This window comes from Mus caroli, chromosome 10 (genome assembly GCF_900094665.2).
Source record: "Mus caroli chromosome 10, CAROLI_EIJ_v1.1, whole genome shotgun sequence".
In the NCBI taxonomy this organism is placed as follows: domain Eukaryota; kingdom Metazoa; phylum Chordata; class Mammalia; order Rodentia; family Muridae; genus Mus; species Mus caroli.
Window position 1 is genome coordinate 82,630,474 of NC_034579.1, and position 19,175 is coordinate 82,649,648.

The following is a 19,175-nucleotide window of genomic DNA, read 5'->3' on the forward strand; positions in this document are numbered from 1 at the left end:
TCTCTCTCTCTCTCTCTCTCTCTCTCTCTCTCTCCTCTCTCTTTCTCCAAGACAGGAATATTGACATGTGAAATTTGTCAATTGATATTACCTGGCTGTCCTGGACCTCACTATGTAGACCAGGTTGGCCTTAAACTCACACAGATCTGCCTCCAAGTGCTGGGTTAAAGGTGTACACTCCTACTATGCCTGGTTTAAGTTTTATGTTTTCTAAATTTGCAAACTTTGTGAGAACAGCAGTGTATCACAAGAACACATTCTAGTTTTAAGTTGTAAGACACAGATAGGTTGTTTACCTTTTAGTATAAGCACAATTTTCTAGTCCATAAAATGTCTACTATACATGCCTGTACAATGGAGATTTAGTCAAACAAATCCCACCTATAAGTACATTTATCTAGTTTTTTCTTCTACCCTAGTCCTACTGAATTGGAATGGTTGGAGGCAGAAACCTAAGATTTGTAATTTTACTGATCATCCTAACCAGGCTTGCTGTGATCAGACTGTGGCCAGCGTTTAGCGATCTCTGATGGAAATCACCCACAGCAATACCCTGATGAGGAAGTGAGTGACCACAAGTTGAACTCACAACGCAGTGTTACCTTGGAGACACCAGTTGAGATGTTTGCTTGTAATTTGGGAAATAATTCCATTAAAGCCTCCTCAGAGAGTGGCCCTTTGCATCCACATATTGCTAGCCTCTGATAATAGAGATCGGCCAACAGCAACACAGATGGCTCCGTTGGAAATGTCCTGCAACAAGAGATTTACGAGAGTCAAACTGCATCATACTGCCAAGTTACTAAGAAATGTCCGCTAACGAGGGAAAGATGAAATGCAGCAGGCCTAAGTTTTATAGAGACATCCATCATCACTTTATAGCTGATGACAAGGTTGCCAAGTGAGTGATGTGCTAGCTAGAGGCAGAGGCAGGAGGACTAGAACCTCCGACGCTGCTACCCCAATCCACAGCGGTGAGCGGCAGCGGCACCCAAAGGGCAAATGTGAAATTTGTCAAGTGTTATCTGCATGCTAGGCACTGAGCGTGGGGAGGAAAAGCACAGCCCATACCCCAGCCTCCGCCGGGACAGGCTGCAGACCCTCCACATGCCAGTTTCATTCACAGACATGGCCTGAGAGCCTGGCATATACCAGTGATTTTTCTAGACACTGGATAGAAAATAAAAGACAAAGTTCTTATTCTCCTGAAACTCACATTCTAGGAAAAGGTTATCACAGTACACTAAAAAATACTCAGTAGTCCAGTGGTAAATGCTCGGGAGGAAAGCATTCAGGGGAGGAGGCTACAGAGGCAGCAAGAGAGTAGATGGCAGGGACCAGTGGTAAAGGGATACAGGATGGTCACAGAATACAGAAAAGAGGACATAAGGCTATCTGAAGGAAAAGCCCTCTAGGCAGAGGAGTGATGCCAAGGCCCTCTCTGATGCCTGCTCGCCTACCACCCTAATATACACACATACCTACAGGAACATTAGAGACCACTGTAGCCAGGGCCAAGTGAACAAGGAAACATGGGTGATGTCAGGAAAGGACTTGAGACTTTACTCCAGTAAGAGGGTTAGCACAGGAGAGCTTCCCAGCAACACTAGCCCTCAAGGCAGGAACTCTGCGGGGGGCTGCCCCATGCACAGTATATTGTTAAGCCAGAGCCTTGGCCTCAGCCTACTAGGAACCACAACAGACTTCTCAATAATGAACCAGTGCTTCTTCCAGAGTCAGCAGCTGGTCCATTGCATCACACAGCAAACAGATAGCAACAGGGAAGGTTCTTGGAAATGCAGGTCCCACACTGTGAGGCAAGATGTAGAAGCATGTATAGGTACCTCACTAAAGAGGTAAGAAAAGGATGCCTAGTGTATGTGAACCTTTGGTTTCATCCGCAGCATAACAAATGAATTTTTTCGTTTATATGCACCTGGGCTGGACATTGTAATGCATACTCTTTAATCTTAGTACTTGAGAGACAGAGCAAGGTGGATCTCTCTGAATTCAAGGCCAGCATGGTCTACAGAGTGAGTTTCAGGGCTGTGTAGAAATCCTATTTCCAAAACAACAACTACAAACCCAGCGTTTTAACTTTATAACCCCAAACCTAGGAATATTGTGAAATATTCCTTTGCAAAGATAACTGTATACTTAAAATACTTAGTCTGTTAAAAATTGTTTATTTTAGTTGAAGAATCTAATAACACTGAATTTTCCCATGTGACTGTGTTTAGGTGTAAAGATTTCTGTTATATCACACAACAGGAGTTTTTTAATATTTCACTCATTGTTAAGACAAATGGAAGCCGTTTACTTACAACACTAAGTGCTTCACTCGCCCCACAGGAACCAGGTGAAGAAGTTCAGAAGACTCTTCCACACTTAGCAGTGTAGTTACAGCTTGACAGAGAACAAATAAATGTCCTAGGGCAGAAATCCAGGAAAGGCACATGATTTCATTCTCAACTGTGAAACACCTCATTCACCAATAACCCTCATTACTTGCAGAAGGCTCATTTAAAGCGAATCTGTGCTTTCTAATACACAATAGAAACCAACAGAGGAAAGTTTCTAAGTCAGACATTTTATCTTTCTTCCAGTGAACATATGTTCAGAAGCAGAGAATAAAATCCATACCACTGACTGAGAAAGAAGCAAGCCGAGGTAGCGCCTCTACTCTAACATGAAGTATGTCAGGGTATGATTGTGTTCGGGTGAATAAATGAAGCAGTCTGAAGCAGAAGGTGTCTCTAAGAGGAAGGGAAGGCACAGGAGGTAGCAGGGGCTCTAACACCCCATGTTTTAACTTCTCCTAACACCTGACTTTCCTTGTGTTTAGGCAACTTATAGGGTCCAAGTAGCACAGGCCCTACCATATGGAGTTACAGCACTGTTCTCTGGCACACCAAGAGGAGAAGGGCTGACTGACCGACCTTTCCCAAAGCTCCCTCTGTCAACAGCCAGGAAGAGTGACTCTATGAAGCAGGACACAAGCGATATTGTCTTCTCTTTCTCAAGAGGTCTGTTATAAAGTGCAAAGAAGAAGAAAAATTTCAAATTTCTATTTAACAGCTTAGTCTCAGGATGTAAACGAATGGGTAACATTTTAATTGAAATGTTAAACATTTGTAAAACTGTTTATTTTCTTACCTAAGATGAGGTAATACCACAAGGGCTGCCCAAGACCGTGAAAGGTATGTGGCATCTTTATTTGGGGGTAACTGAACTATGGATAAGAGATGGCTTAAGACTGGGAACTGATCCTTTCTTCTCTTGGAGTCAGCCTTCCTCTGCTTTAAGTAGGATCTGAAGGTGAAAACAAGGAACAGGTATTTAACAAAGCACAAGTCTGCATCTTGAAGGGAGGAAGGGCTTGGGGTAATGGGTGGATGGAAATAAACAAACTCCACCATTTACTGACTGCTGGGGCAGGCTCTTCAATCCCATGTGCCGGACTCCCCTCTCTACTTTAACTGACTTGTAACCTAAGCCAAGTCCTTCCTAGGTCTAGGCTCTGCTGCGCACGGTGTGCTGCTGCATATCTGAAGGACCGGAGCAAACTCACTTCCTCCATTCCTCAGATCTTATTTATTTAAAATAGTATAGCTATGAGCCTGGGAAGCTGGAACTGACTCTATACACCAGGCTGGCCTTGAACTTGTGTCAATCTTCCTGTTTCATACCTTCTGAGTGCTGCTGGTATTACAGGCATGAAACACTGAAATCAACCACCCGTTCCCTTTTTCATGAACTTTACTATTTTCCAAATGATGAATGTTGTCACAATTTTTTTTTAATGGAAAATTTGGCAAATATCACTTTTATTATGATTGACAGTTCTGCTCCCCCTTTACATGCAACAAGGGTCCTCAATGATGGTTTGTGACTTACCATTTGTTTGTGGGTATATATTAGTTTATAGTTATAACTAGCCCTTTTCTATTCTTGCAAGCAACGTCACAGAAATGATGGGTAATATGTTTTATAATTTGTTCCCCGTGTCCAGTATGGTAACTTGTATAAGAGAAGTAGTCTGTCTTTTTGTTATTTAAATCAACAAAGTCACATTTTTTTTTGGTTCCATACTTGTTAGGACACAGAATATTTAGAAATAATAGATAGGTAAGTTAACTATCACCTCACTAGTCAACCTTTTTTTTTTTTAACTGGACAATATTTCTCTGTGTAGCCCTGTTGTCCTAAAACTCACTCTGTAGACCAGGCTGGCCTCCAACTCAGAGACCCGCCTGCCTCTGCCTCCTGAGTGTTGGGATCAAAGGTGTGCACCACCACCACCACCACTGCCCAGCTAGTCATAATATTTTGAGTCTTTCAAGACAATAAGCATGAAATGACAACCTATAAAAGTCTTATAAAATACTGAGATGATGTAAAAGAAAAAGTCATTATTTGCCTCATACTATCCTATAGTTAACTCCTCTTCTTGCCTGGAGTCTTGAACTCAGATCTTATAAGGTTCAATCCTTCCTGCCATTACAGTAAGTCCAAAGCACCACTCTAGAAGGGACTGATCCTTTCTGTCCCTCCCCGCTAACATGCCTAACTGCCTCAGTAGGTCCCTCTTCACATGTCGCTGTCTTCTGCAGGATACACAGGCACCTCATTCCCAGTCACACCCCACTGTGTACAGCAGTGGATGGGGCGTTAAATAAGCATTTTCACACCAATTCTCTCTCCTGGTTCTACAGTTTGGAGTTTTAGACAGGCTCTTGCTATGGACCCCAGGCTCACCTCAAACTCCAATGTGGCTTAGGTTGGCTGCCATTGCAACACTCCTACCACCTCGTTTGGGTTCTAGTCAAGTGTGAGGTGTCTGTGAGCAAATACATGTCACTACTCAGCTCAAATTATTACTCAATTCTCCACAGGAAGAGAGAGGTAAGACAAAGGTGACCATTCACACAAATCATTTCTGTGAAGAGTGGCAAAGGAACGTTGTCTCAGAGAAAAGAGACATGGAAGTTGTAGCAATAGCTTTGGGTTAAAAGATCTAATTTACTTATTTTACTAAGTACTCTGCTCAGGAGGATTACAGAACTGTGAGGGAGGACAGGAGCCTCATCAATCCCTTGGCTTCTCTGAGGGGAAGGAAGCAGAGAACCAAGCAGCTTCACGCCACAGCACAGGAGACACAGTTCTGGGGACGCCTGCAAGAATATGCCTACTAGAGGCTGACTGGCTTTGGGTTGTAAAATCAAGCTCCAAGGCCACAGAAATGATTCTCCAGAAGTTACTCATTATCTATGTCTCAAGAGCCAGAGCTCAGTTAAGGAAAACAGGGCTCTGTTTGGCATTTGACAGAAATTACTTTCAGAGTTAGAGACATCAGCAGGCACTGAGGAGCCAAGGCCCCAGAATCTCCAGCTCACCTAATTCCAAACTAAATGCTGTGAGCTATGGGGATGCTAGCCCTCACCCCAAAGACTGCAGCAAAGGTCAACGCAGAGACCTTAGCAGACTCTGGGAACCCCACGCACTTACCCTAGTGTCTCAAAAGGAAGCAGACCACAGGAATGGCAACACGTAGGTGTAGCCACTCCAACAAACACAAAATCAAGCCTAAAAACAAAGGACCGGGTGCTGGGATGGCTCAGCGAGTAAGGGTACGTGCTGCAAAGCCCAGTGACCTGAGTTTGGGTCCCAGAACCCACATAGTAGAAAGAAAGAAACTACACACACAAGTTAACCTCTGACCTCAGACATGTTCTGCGCCCATCCTCACACATGCTCATAAGAAGAAGGCGATCCATGGCCCCTCTAAACACGTTTAATACAACGTTATAAGTGAAACAGACTCAGGGACACAGAAGGAGGCCAGCCAACATGCCCAGGTGATTTCTGACAGAAGTACAGGGCAGCTTCATGGAGAACAGCTTTTCAACAAACGTTGCCAAAGCAAGTTAATAGCCTGATGGCCTAAACCTCAAATTTAATGTAACAATGAATGCACAATGGGCTGCAGACTGCATATGACACAGAAGGGAGGGAGGGAGGAAAGTCAGACTGGCTACACAGTGAGATCCTACCTCAAAACAAACAAACAAACAAACCCAAAAAACAAAACAACAAACACTTTTTTAAGGTTTGATAGAACTGTTGTTTCTGTCATGAATTAACAAATTGTATTCAAAATCATGCTTTCTTAAGTCACTATAATGTCTAATTACAGGAAGTGGGTAGCGATTCTTCGAATTTATCATAAACCCCCAAAATTCCACATTGGGATATTTGCAGAGTTGAAAATATGAATGGTCATAATAGCTTAATGTGCAGTAGCCAAGAGGCAGAAATAATCTAAATGTTCTTTCACGTGTTAATGACAAGTGTGACATTCTTACCAGGGAATCCTTCTTAGAAACAAAGAGGAGTGAGCTTACTTGATAGAGCAACCTGGGGAGTCTCAGAGAACTGTTCTGGGTGAAAAAGCCAACCAGCTGCAAAGGTTAAAAAAAAGGTATACTGCACGATTCTCCTTACAGTGACATGCTCACAAAAACAGGCAGGCTGACTGGTGGATACAGGGTTAGGGATGGAAGGAGAATGGCTACTAAGTAGACTGGTAGGTACAGGGTAAGTGATGGAGGTAGGATGGCTACTAAGGCCATCTAAGAAAATTGTGAAGAGTAGGGGAGAGGGGATGGAAGGGCCTGGGGGAGAAGAGAAACGATGCAATTGTTTGGAGGAGAAAAATGTACAAGGATGAAGGCCTTTGTGCCTTCAGGTGGTGGTGACAGCTCTGCGGAGTGATCACCTGCACAGACCCTCAGATCTAGGTACAAACAGCACTCAAGTAAACACACAGAAAACTGAGGCAGTCTCAGTGAGCCTAAAAATTGATTCTAGTTCTAGTACAGCAGCAAGATAATGAAGACTTTATCAGAGGGGACTATATATATATATATATATATATATATATATATATATATATCCTCTCTGTACATTTCTTAAAATTACACATGAATCTAAAATAATCTTAAAATGTTAAAAAATTAATAATCACTTCTAATCTTTATCACCATCTGGGATAAACAAAATTAATAGGTTTATGTTTCCATCCATACTTTTCCATGCTTACCCATAGCTTTGCAAATTGGAATCAAATTAATACTATGTGCACAGCCACAACTTGAGTCTTTCCCACACTTTATCACGCACATCATTCTAGATATACAGATCCAGGTAGATAGACCGATCCAATCATCATTTTGGGTAGTATGCTTGAACATTCAATTAAGAATCAATAATCTTACCATCAATACCGGCAGTAGATTTAGAACTTACCCCACTGTCTGCTGTGAGAAACCCAGAGGGTATTTTTCAATGGCCATGGAGCCGGCAGTGGGAGGAGGAGCTTTGTGCAGAATGAGCTTGGCTAAAATGGCCAGTGCTTCATCACTGACCACAGAGTTGTCCACCAAGAAGCAATTCTCAATGTACAAGAGAAAGCTTGGCAGGAACAGCTGAAGACAAAAATAGGAGATTTACATGCATTACAGAAGCGAAGTCCAGGACACCCAGGAAAGAGATCCTAAGAGAGTGTTACAAAGGATCAGCACTGAAGTTCTCCATGGAGACTATATGGCCAGCCATACTGGGAACACTGTGACAGAAAAGGACTACAACCGAGAAGTTAATGTCTGGGCTACTACCAATGCAGTGCAAGGAGGAATAAACACATCCCAGATACACTGACTCTCATATCCTGCCACGAATACCCTCCCAAACCTGTTAGAGCTCCGACTGAGAGGAGAGCATACACAGGGATGGGAGGGAGTACAGGGCCCAGGAACCAGGAGAGAAACAAAGGCTACCCCAGCAGAACGTCTGTTCAATGCTGAGAAAGCAGGCCTAGACAGGAGGAACCGAAGGCAGGAAGAGCAGGTGTGTTGCCCACAGCTTGCCACTGGAGTGTTGAGAATGCTGCTGGGAAACCGAGTCACAGACAAGGTATTCAGTGTGTGAAGAGTGAGGCAACTGCTCATTCAGGCAAAGACAGGCAGACATAAAAGGACAGGACATACAACTCTAAAATTCTTCTCATTTATAAAACGTAAGTGGCAGATATGGATTCAATCAAACACACCAAGATAGAACTTTCCTGGAAAGGTGTGCAGGATAATGGAACTAAAACTAATCTACCGGAGGAGGGAGTCTACTGATGAGGCCAAAACTAGCTTGTCACACAGAGAATACCCTTAGGTGAGTTCAGAATAAATACCAGGGAAAATAAGATAAAGAATACTTGTGGCTACTGCTGCTAACACGGGAAAACAAATGATTTGGTTTTTTAGCCTTGTCTGACTGGTTTAAACCAATACACACACACACAGAGGTCTTTTAGTTTTTCTGATTCAAGGTCTCAGGCAGTCTTTGCTAAGCCTGAACACCTGATCCTTCTGTCTTCATTTCCCAGGTACTGGGATTATAGGCATACACCACATCTGGATAAGATGTATTTTTTACTCCTCTGTGTGTGTGTGGGGGGGTGGGTGGGTAAGGGGTAAGATGGGATCTCATATAGTACAGGTTGGTCTGCCTTGCTATGGAGCTAAGAATGAAACTATTCTCTATGCTTTAAGTTCACATTCAAGTTCTTTGAACTGACTTCTCAGTTTTACCAAATGGTTTTCTAAATAATTCAATTACTTCTAGAAACATAGTGGCTGTGACTGTCATTGGGGTGTGTGTATATATGTGTGCATATGTGCCTTGTGACAGAGTCTCACTGTGACACTGGCTAGCTTGGCCCATTATACAGTCCAGGCTGGCCTTGAATTCACACTGGCCTCAGCCTCTGAAGTGCTGTGAGTACAAGCTTGCATCACACTTGGGTTCAGGATTTTTTGGTGTGGTGGTTTTGGAGACGGGGTCTAAACAGCCTGGACCAGCCTTAAACATTCTGTCAAGATGGTCTTGAGCTCATCTTCCTGCCTCCACCTCCCAAGTGCTGGCATTTGAGTCTGCACTGTACAGATAAGTATTTTAAATGACTTAGTATACAGTTTCATGTGTAACTAAATTGAATATAATTTCTTTATTGACTGAATATAATTTCTTTAAAATTATATTAACTAAACTAGCAAGCACTGAACCTATTCCTCTCAAAGGGGCAGCAGCAACAACAACAAAGAAACCACAGGATTTCAAATGTAATTATTTCATGACACATTTATAAAGTGCCTTAAAATTAATGTCTTGCTTACCTGCTCAAACTGCTTCATAGCAAACATGACTTCAGAAAAATCCAAAACCAAACGTCTCTCAAATTTGCTTTCGAATACCTGAGTAGCAGCAGAGATCAGAAGTATCTGTAAATATACACAGTGGTCCTCTACTCCCCCCAGGGTGACTACAGTCAGGGATGGGAGGCACACCACATGCCAACCAGTACTCCATGCAGAGGCTTGGCGGGCTCTGAGGGAACTCAGATGCAGAGCAGGCATCTCAGTGACTGTAATGGGCCCTCAAGGATGCTTGGCCCCTTCCCAGCTATAGGCAGCCACAACAGCAAAAGCAGAAGGTTCCAGAGGAACCCAGGTTTCTACTCTCAGTCCCATTCTAACCTGCTTTCCAAACCCACTAGACTGCAAACAGCTTAGCATGGCCCTGCTCAGAATTCTTCCAGGGTCTTCCCTATCTACGGGATAAAGCCAAACTTTTCAAAGCCAAGAGAGCTCTTCTCCTATGGTATCCACACTTTCCTAGTGCCCCTTAGCCCAGACTACGTGCATTTGTGAAAACAAGTCAGTCAGGAATGTTCCTTCTCCAGGTGGTTTTTTTTTTTCTCCATTGGCAAAAACTTTAATACTACTCCAAGTATGTGTCCTTTGAAAACCTTTCTCTTTTCCTCTAGTAAGTAGAATTAACAATTATAATTCAATAGACACCTCTAAGCTCTTCGTTCACCATGATAAGTACTCACTCCCAAGCTCCCTAATCCCTTATCAGAATGGTAGGCACCATACCCACCCTGAAATACATAGCCCACACACACTGTACAGTAGCCTACGCATGCTCCCTAGTGTTTGCTTAGGGATTTAGCTGTTATTGTACCATTGTGCTTGTTTCCATGAAGGCATGACGCTCCCATCTCCCCAACAAGAACAATCCCTTGAAGGCAGAGCCTTTTTCATGCTTCATCTGTATACGCAGCAGACATAATTAATGCTAAACACATTACTAACTACACAAGTAACAGCTGCTAACATGAATTACCTTTTCTACTGTTTCTTTGATGAGGGTCTCTGGCAAGGAAACATTCTCAGCTAGGAGCAAAGCAGAAACTACATCCAAGAGAGTCTTCCGGCAAGATGTGGAGAGACTGGCTGTCTGTAATGCTTCAGACAATACCTGTAAAAACAGAAGAAAACACAAGGCACGCATAGCAATCTCCACTCCACCCTCCAGTGCCGGGGATCATGAGTCCTCTGCATGTGCTAGGTGAGTGTACAACACAGAGCTACAATACACCCCAGCCCCAGCTTTTAACAAGCTCTTAGGCACATCAGACTTGGGAACTCACCCCACAAACGTCAGCAGGCCGTGTCATCTTGGACCCACTTCCGTGTTTCACAACGATCAGGTATGTTTCTAGCAAGCGCCTCATCTGTTCAGAGTTCTCACAGCAGTTTGCTTCTGTCACTTTGTTGTGTAGCTCCAGGAGCGACTCCTTCAAATCAAGAATGTAATGGAGAAAATAACTACAAAACCCAAACCCATGGCTCAGGCAGTCACAGAATACTCTGGGACAGCCCCTCCTCACGCTGTGAGGCTTTATAAAGAAGGAAGATGAATGTTTCAAGCATCACTAGACGGCAGCCAGGATTCACGGAGCACCCTGCCCTGCGTTCTTTGGAAGTCCCGACTCACCCTCACAGCCTCCTTGACATAGGCAACATAGCCCCCATTTTAGCATATGAGAACACCATGCAACTGGCGCTCTAAATAACATCTCTGAGTCACACTAGCAGCGAGAACAAGATGCCAAAAAACTCTAGCAATTTTCACAACCACCAAGCTCCACTGGTGTCAAAAGACAAGAGGGGGAGGAAGAAGATGGATGTAATCAACGTATAGAAGCAGCATAGGAAATGTACAGGAAATGATGCTGAAACACAACGCCCAACAGTATGCTGCCCTACTCAGAGCAGCAGAGATAGAGACGCAGACGGTCGGGTTACATACCCATTCTTAACAGTTAAAACAGTTAGAACTTACTTGCAAACAGTCAAAAAACACACCAAAATGTTCCTTATATATATACACGACAGAGGATTTGGCCATGGTTTTTAGGGTCTCCCCAACTAACATCCACGGTAGTTGAGTTTCTGTTTCGGTGACTGGTCCTAGCTTTTGCAAAAGGAGCTTCAGTGCCTGTGGGAATGCAAGAGACAGCAGTTAAATGCTTTTCAATAACATTTTCTTTTTTAAAAAAAGAAAGCATTAAGCTAAGCATTAAGCTGTGTTTTATCACTGATCTTATTAAAGATTTGGCAGCTTTGACTATTAATTCTGTAGCCCAGGCTGGGTTTAAATTTTCAGTCCATCTGCCTCAACATGTCGGGTGCTGGGATTACAGGTGAGTAACCACCACACTGCCCAACCTTAGGATGGGGAATTTGTCACAGAACCGCCTCTCCCTCCCTCTCTATCCATGGCCATCAGTCAAGCACTCAGGATCAAGAAGACGGAAGCGATTTTGTAAGTAAAAGCACCCAAAAGCCACATCAGGAGGACAGTGTAAGCCTGCCTCTCCCCAGTGTGTGCTTCCTGTGCACCCCAGACGCCCCTCCTCCTCATCTGCTTGATCCTCTTAGACACAGACTCCAAGGACTGCTCCCCACTCATTACCTGGCCTGTGCAGGAGTGAAACATATTTCTGACTCCCTTGCACATTTCAAAGAGCAGCTGTCCAACTCCTTCCACTTTCTCTGGATGTTCATTAAGATCAAGAAACATTAAGTTGAAAAGTGCATTTTTATCAGAGACCTAAAATGAGAAATGGGAAATTGCATTTACAAATACAAGTATGTCCAACTAAGAAGTCAGGCTTCCTATTTTATATATTCATATTTAAATGGACTCCTGAAGCTTCTCAAAGGCACAGACGTAATAACTTCATACTAGAATTTTGAACTTGCCTTGCAATAGTCACATGAGGGTGATAAATTGGTGTGATAGGAAGGCATGTGCTAAGAAAAACAGCATAAGGCAACACTATATCTTTTAAAGTAAACCAAATATTCACATTTTATAAACATAAAAGAAATTTAATACTAGTTTTAATTTATTACCAAAACCTAAAATTCACTAGGAAAAATCCAGACAAACACAAATGGTACAATACAATTGTTCCCTTACAAGAAATCATTACAGAATTCCCTACACTGACCAAAGGGCACTTTATATTATGTACACTGAAAGTTATAAAAACCCAAATAAAAGAATGATCCAAATTATAGCTCACTAACTCCCAAAAAAAGACTAAACCTTATGCAACATGCAACATAAGCTGAGAATAACCAGCTTCATTTATGTATTTACAAAAGTTACTTCGTAATCACTTCAAAAACTATCTATTCTAGTCATCTGATTCTAAAAACTATCTATTCTAGTCATCTGATTTTTGACAATTTACTCCCAATAAACACAGAAATTATCACACTAACCTTTCTCATCAAGAAAGTAAAACTTTCGGCTGCAAAATTTCTTATATGTAGTTTTTTATGAGCCAAGAGGGTGCTATACAAGCTGTAAAAGGAGAAAAACAGGGCAGCTCCGTCAACTGCATCGGTTTAGTACAGACCTGCTACGTGTCAGCAATCTCGTCATCAGTGCTAGGCATGCACGTGGTTACAGATACTCAAACATCAAAAAGAAGGTGGAGGCCAGAAGCAATAGGCTAAGTGGCACTGGTCCTCACAGAAAGTCATGAAACGGTCACACACAGTGAGTTCTGAAAGGCAGCATGAACTCAGCTGTGAACTGGGAAGCTTACCATTAGGAAAAGCACAGATAGGGTGAGCAGAACTAACTAGCCGTATCAGGGAATAGTAAGGAGACAAGAGGCACACCTCAGAGAGGAGGGTGAGATGGCTAGGGAGGGTGGGAAATGATGGAGAAACATGCAGCTCGGAACCCCAGCCAGGCACAGGAGTCTGGGCAGTAATTTGCATTTCTGCAAGTATTTCCTCTGCACTAGTTCATTCAATCAGCACAGCTCTATGAGCAGGTACTATTACTACCTCCATTATTTAGATAATGAGTCAAGGGCAAAGCTAAACAACTTGTTCATTGTCATATACCACACAGCTATAACTATAGAACCGCAAGGTCAGTCTGCCTAATGATAGAAAACAGAGTATGCTGTCCTATTTCTGTCATGTTCCTAGTATCTAACAACGTTCAGAACAGCAGGTGTGAATAAACACTTGCTGAATACCATACTTTCTGTAAGGTTAATTTGGCAGCAACATACAAGCTAAAGAAAAAAAGAGGCTAACGATCTAGTTAAAAGGCTAGTCAGGTAACAGAAGCATGGCCATCAAGGCAAGTATTAGCAAGAAAAGGAAAGGCCCAACCCAGAAGGTATTTCAGGAGTCCCTGCAATGGAGCTGAAGGCCTTCCAGTGATCTAAGACTCTATGATCTGTCCTGTTCTCCATCCTAACATAAACACACAAGGGCTTCTGTTATGTTTTATTTGTGACTATACCAAGTGAGTTAAAACAGGAAGCAGTCACTACAAGTTCACTGAGCTTTATAAATGACAGAAGAGATTTTGGAATCCTGGGTAACTAGATCAAAGATGCCTCTAAGGAGCCACGAGGAAGATCGCTGGCATCTTTGCCTGGTTCCACACCCATACCTTCTATTGGAACAGGAGAAATAATTGGAAAAACAGATGAAAAGTCCCATTTAGTCTGATTTAAACATTTAGGAATCTTTTCTTTAAACAAAAAGCCACCAAGAAATTCAATCTCCTTCCACATCCCTGTGCATATAAAAAATGGTATCTCTTTTGCTAAGCATATAGATATATGCTGAAGAAATATATATCTATATCTACCTATTGCTGGACAAGCACCAGCATTTTAAACAGTTTTCTTAAATAGTTCAGGGGTTTGCAGAAGATAAGATTACAAAGAAATATAATAACACGTCTGAGATCTAGTCAACAAGACAAAATAAAATACAGAGAGATCCAAACTTCAAAGCTATCATGGCTAGTAAGTAGGAGGGGGGTAATATGATGAACTCCAAGTCAAGTTTGGATGGGTGGGTATAATTTTAAGAGTTGAGGAAGAAAGAAAGTAGGTACATACAAATTTAAGATATACACAGCAGACTGACAGGTTAAAATGTAGATTACCATGACTGGCACATCAACTCTGTATAAGGAAATAATTAGGCAGTGTGCTGGAAAGGTATTCTGGAGTCAAGGAGAGGTCAGAGCAAAGGAAGAAGGCAGCGCAGAAGAAAAGGGGCACCTGTATATCTTGGACATGTCCTTCACCATCAGTCTCCACAGGTACTTGTAAAGATACGAGAGCGAGGTGAAAGCCCATTCTAACAGTTCTGTGTCCTGAGTCTCCAGGATGGACGTGATTGCCAGGAAGAAGTCTTCAAAGTGGGGGTAGAAATCAGTCTGCAGATCTCGTGCCAACTGTACTACTAAACTGGATTGAAGAAGAAGCAACCAATTACAAATAAAAAGCTGATCAATAATATAGATAGCCTATGATCGTTTCATGAATTAAAACGAAGAACTTCTAATCAGGCCTCTGTTGTTGCGGTCTTAGTTTTTGAAACAATATCTTATGTTGCTGTACAACCCAGGCTGGACAAGATCCACCTGCGTCCACTTCCTGAGAGCAGGGATTGATTATACAGTGTGCCATCACTAACAGCTCCAATCTGAAGAGATATAAAATCCTTCCAACCTTAACACGTGAGCAAAGAAAGTAAACCAGAAACAGTTATGGCAGAACTGGGGGCCACCCATCCCTGGTCTCAAGTCAGAAACAGTGATAGCAGAACTGGGACCACCCATCCCTGGTTTCAAGGAAACATACAGCTCTCGTAGGAGCCAGAACAAGTGCAATGTACACCCAGGATGCTGCTTTACAGAAACACATCTTTTTCTGATACAGTAAACTAACAGGGAAGGCATACTCATCCCGCTTCTAAATTATAGACCATAATTTAAGGCCAGTGATGAAACATGGTTTTCCTTATAACTCAGTTAAACACTATTGAGCCTTCATCTGAGATGACTTACTCCAAAAGAGGTTGGTAGGCAAAACTGTTCCTAATTTGCAGGTGAGTCTTCAAGCTCTGGACGATTTCATTTTGATGATACACCAACTGGTTAAAAGACTGACATTTGTCAATGACTTCTTTGTAAAATTTCCCTGGATTAACAAAAGGAAAAAAGAAAGAAAGCAAAAAGGATTATGTTCTATTTCTCCATCGCATCACTAGTTGTTGGGAACATAAAAAGTGCAAATTATGGGAAGATGAAGTACAAAGAAGGAGACGGTACCGAAATGTTCCGTAAGGTTCAGCTCTCTCCACTTCAGCAGAGCCTCGAAGAAGTAAGTCTCCACGTCCTGCCAAGAGCAAGGCAGCTGTTAGTGAGGCAACTCTAGGACAACTGACCAAGCTGCAGAGCACAGACCACAGCCAGCATCATAGGACAAGGATCAAGGGTTTAAAACCCCCCTTTTTGTGTTTTGAGAAGAGGGGAGAACCAACCTCCTCAAGCCGCCGCCGGGAGTCTACCAGCAGCAGGTGAATCACAAAAACAAGCCTTGCTGCTTTGGCTGCAGCAAATAACTGTCTAAAGCCCAAGTAATAGTCACAGGGAAAACTGTCTGCAGAGGAAAAATGTAGGACTCTTCAGTTCTGCATTCTGCTTTCAGATGTGTGGACGACTACAACCCTACAGGGAGGAAATCTGGTACTTTATTTCGACATAAAAGTAAACATGTCCTTCCACCAGCAATTTTACTTTCTAAGCCATTACTTTAAAAACTTACACACATAAAGGTTTATTACTCTGAGAAGAAATCAAAACAGCTTAAGATCCAACAGTAAGGCAAGAGTTGTACTACTTCTGTGGCCTATACAAATGCAAGTGTACTACACGGCTATTAGACTAGGAGCTGGATGGTATTGGCGCACGCCTTTAATCCCAGCACATTCAGGAGGCAGAGACAGGCAGATTTCTGAGTTTGAGGCCAACCTGTTCTGCAGAGCAAGTTCCAGGACAGCCAGGGCTGAGACAAGAAACCCTGTCTCAACTTTCCCTACCCCCAAATTATATTAGGGTTGAGGCTATAACTCAGTGGTAGACAGCACCCCTAGCATGTGTCCTTGAGGCCCTGGGTTCAATCCCCAGCAACAAATCAATAAAAATTAAAATCATTTTGTTGTCATTAAGTAGAAGGATGTTGAAGACACATCCCAGTGTGATAAAAGTGCTTTATATATATTGATTTTTCTAATTTTTCTTATTAAAAGCCAAAAACATGGGCTGGAGAGATGGCTCAGCAGTTAAGAACACTGATTGCTCTTCCAGAGGTCCTGAGTTCAATTCCCAGCAACCACATGGTGGCTCAGAACCATCTGTAATGGGCACCCAATGCCACCTTTTTGGTGTGTCTGCAGATAGTGACAGTATACCCACATACATGAAATAAATAAATAAATCTTAAAAATAAAAAAAGCCAAAAACTTACGGAAACTTCTACAAATATCTACACATATTAGCTTAATATAGTATATATTATCCTGCACTTTAGAAAAGTGAAGGATATAATGGTTTAAATACAGAAAATACAGACAGTATTTTCCTACTATAAATTAGTGTATCTTTTAATTGTATTCTGCTAGAATGTTAAAAATCACTCGCTGGATTGCTTGGTAAAGGAGGTAGGGCGGAGACAAAGTTTAGTAAGCCCTGCTATAAACAATGACTTACAATGGAAACGTCACATGCTAAGCATGGCTTTATGAGGGTCTGCTTTCATTGTCTTAGAAAGACTCTTACCTCGTGGAAACAAAGCCATCTAGCTGTGTTGGAGACAGACATGAAGAGTCTCCTGGCTGGTTTTATGTCAACTTGATATAGGGAAGAGTCATTTTGGAAAAAGGAACCTTAATTGAGAAAATGCGCCCACTAGATTGGCCAAGGAGGAATGCCCGTGGTAATCTTTTTGGTGGCTCACAACCATCTGTAATGGGCATCCGATGCCACCTTTTGGTGTGTCTGCAGACAGTGACAGTGTACCCACATACATGAAATATGTACATGTGAGAGGGCCCAGCCCACTGGGGACCATGCCACCCCTGGAAGGTCCCGGGTGGCATACAAAAGTAAACGGAGCAAGCTGTGGAGAACAAGCCAGTACACAGCACTCCTCAATGGCCTCTGCTTCTGTTCTGGTCTCCAGGTTCCTGCCCTGAGTTCCTCCCCTTGTTTTTAGTTGTAGTCTTGATCATAGCAATAGAATTCTAACTAAAACAACAAGAATGGAGACCAACAACCCCCACTGTAAGATGTGTAACTGAATCCATTTTGGATCATTCAGCCTAAGAATTTTTTAAGGAAATTTCTTACGAAAAGATGCTAGTACACACTCCTTATGTTTTTTTTTTTTTTTTTTTAATTGTACACTCTCATCTTTAACATTTTATTGCTTGGTGCTTTTGACCTCTCCTGTAGCTTACGCTAAAACCACCTGCTGAACTCAAGTCTGTAACTGCGCCTCTGCATTCACCTGTGCTCTAGATTCACAAAGGTTTTGAGACAGGGTCTCACCATGTAGCATGGTTGACCTCCTACTCACAGAGATCTGCTTTCTAGGTGCTGAATATGGGATTAAATGTGTGACCACCACACTCTGCTAGTCAAATGTGTTTCTGTGTTTCCCTTGGTGGTTTAGTAGGAGTTAGGATTAACTGTGCTTTCTGGAACTGTCCCTTTCTCTCAAATATCCCATGGACACTGTAATTTGCATGGGTCACAGGTACTACACATCACACTGAGCAAGTTCCAAGTGCAACTAATTATCTCCCTCTCCTAAGAACCGCATGCTCTCTCTTATTAGCACTCAGTGCCTATCCTATCTCCAGAGAGTGTATATGCACATGTGAATGGCAGAGTCTTGCTATGTAGTTCCGGCTGGCCCAGACTTTGTAATCCCCCTTCTTCATCCTTACCTGGAATCCCTTCACAGATTGTTGAGTGGTAGCTTCAACCATCCGGCTATTGTAACCTAAAACCTGAACCTGCCTTCTGTTCCTCTCCACATATTCAGTAGGTCAGTTCCCACTCTTGAATGTAACATCCCCGAAACTTCCCTTCTGATTTGGTTACCACTATCATAATCATTTCTCATACAGACATCAGATCTTCTCTGCTAGTTTACATCCTGCTCTCCTTCATGTTAAAGACAGACAGGCTAAAAATCTTAAGCCTGATCATGTCACTTGCTCCCCTGCTTACAGTTCAGGAACAGAATCCTATGGCTTTAGGATAAAATCCAAATTTCTCAGCACATAAAACTCTTTAAGATCTTTCCTATCTCTCCAGCTACCCTCCTCTGCTGTTCCAGGCACCCCACTCGTGTGCACCCTACACACATCTATAAGACTGAACAGTTTTGTAGTGCTTTAAATGGGACATACATTCCCGAGCTTCGGCTATTTTGTGCAGACTTTTCCCTTGGCCTGGAAAAGCCACTCTTGTCCTCTTGCCATGCTAAAACCTACAGCAAAACTCAATTCAGGTCCCATCTTAAAAATCATCTTCTGACATCCTTTCTGACACTCTCAGAAGGCTCCTTTCACTGAGTTCTCAAAGCATTTTATGCTGGTCTAGATGTTATCATTCAACATGCTAAAGTGGTAGAAGACAATGCCGGCAAAGACCCGGTACAGAATCTCCTCAGTAACAGATGAAGAGCTGAGGTTGAAACCCCAAGTTAAAGGTGTCAACGCTAACAAGACTGAGGTTAAGGTTAAGGCTTTTAAGAAAGGCTAGCAGAAGCCGGGCGTGGTGGCGCACACCTTTAATCCCAGCACTCGGGAGGCAGAGGCAGGCGGATTTCTGAGTTCGAGGCCAGCCTGGTCTACAAAGTGAGT

General features: G+C 42.6%; 1 protein-coding gene across 1 annotated transcript in view; it reads right to left on the reverse strand.

The window, feature by feature from the left end:
- Utp20 (UTP20 small subunit processome component) overlaps window positions 1-19,175 on the reverse strand; it is an 81,229-nt gene that overhangs the window by 60,119 nt on the left and 1,935 nt on the right. Inside the window, exons 3-16 of the mRNA XM_021175362.2 lie at window positions 15,571-15,637; window positions 15,307-15,439; window positions 14,516-14,704; window positions 12,696-12,777; window positions 11,878-12,015; window positions 11,245-11,400; window positions 10,550-10,696; window positions 10,243-10,377; window positions 9,231-9,308; window positions 7,309-7,487; window positions 3,157-3,312; window positions 2,940-3,028; window positions 2,325-2,430; window positions 603-753 (exon numbers count right to left, since the gene is read on the reverse strand). Of these exons, the coding sequence (XP_021031021.1) occupies window positions 603-753; window positions 2,325-2,430; window positions 2,940-3,028; window positions 3,157-3,312; window positions 7,309-7,487; window positions 9,231-9,308; window positions 10,243-10,377; window positions 10,550-10,696; window positions 11,245-11,400; window positions 11,878-12,015; window positions 12,696-12,777; window positions 14,516-14,704; window positions 15,307-15,439; window positions 15,571-15,637 (1,806 nt within the window). The remainder of the gene's footprint in view (window positions 1-602; window positions 754-2,324; window positions 2,431-2,939; window positions 3,029-3,156; window positions 3,313-7,308; window positions 7,488-9,230; window positions 9,309-10,242; window positions 10,378-10,549; window positions 10,697-11,244; window positions 11,401-11,877; window positions 12,016-12,695; window positions 12,778-14,515; window positions 14,705-15,306; window positions 15,440-15,570; window positions 15,638-19,175) is intronic.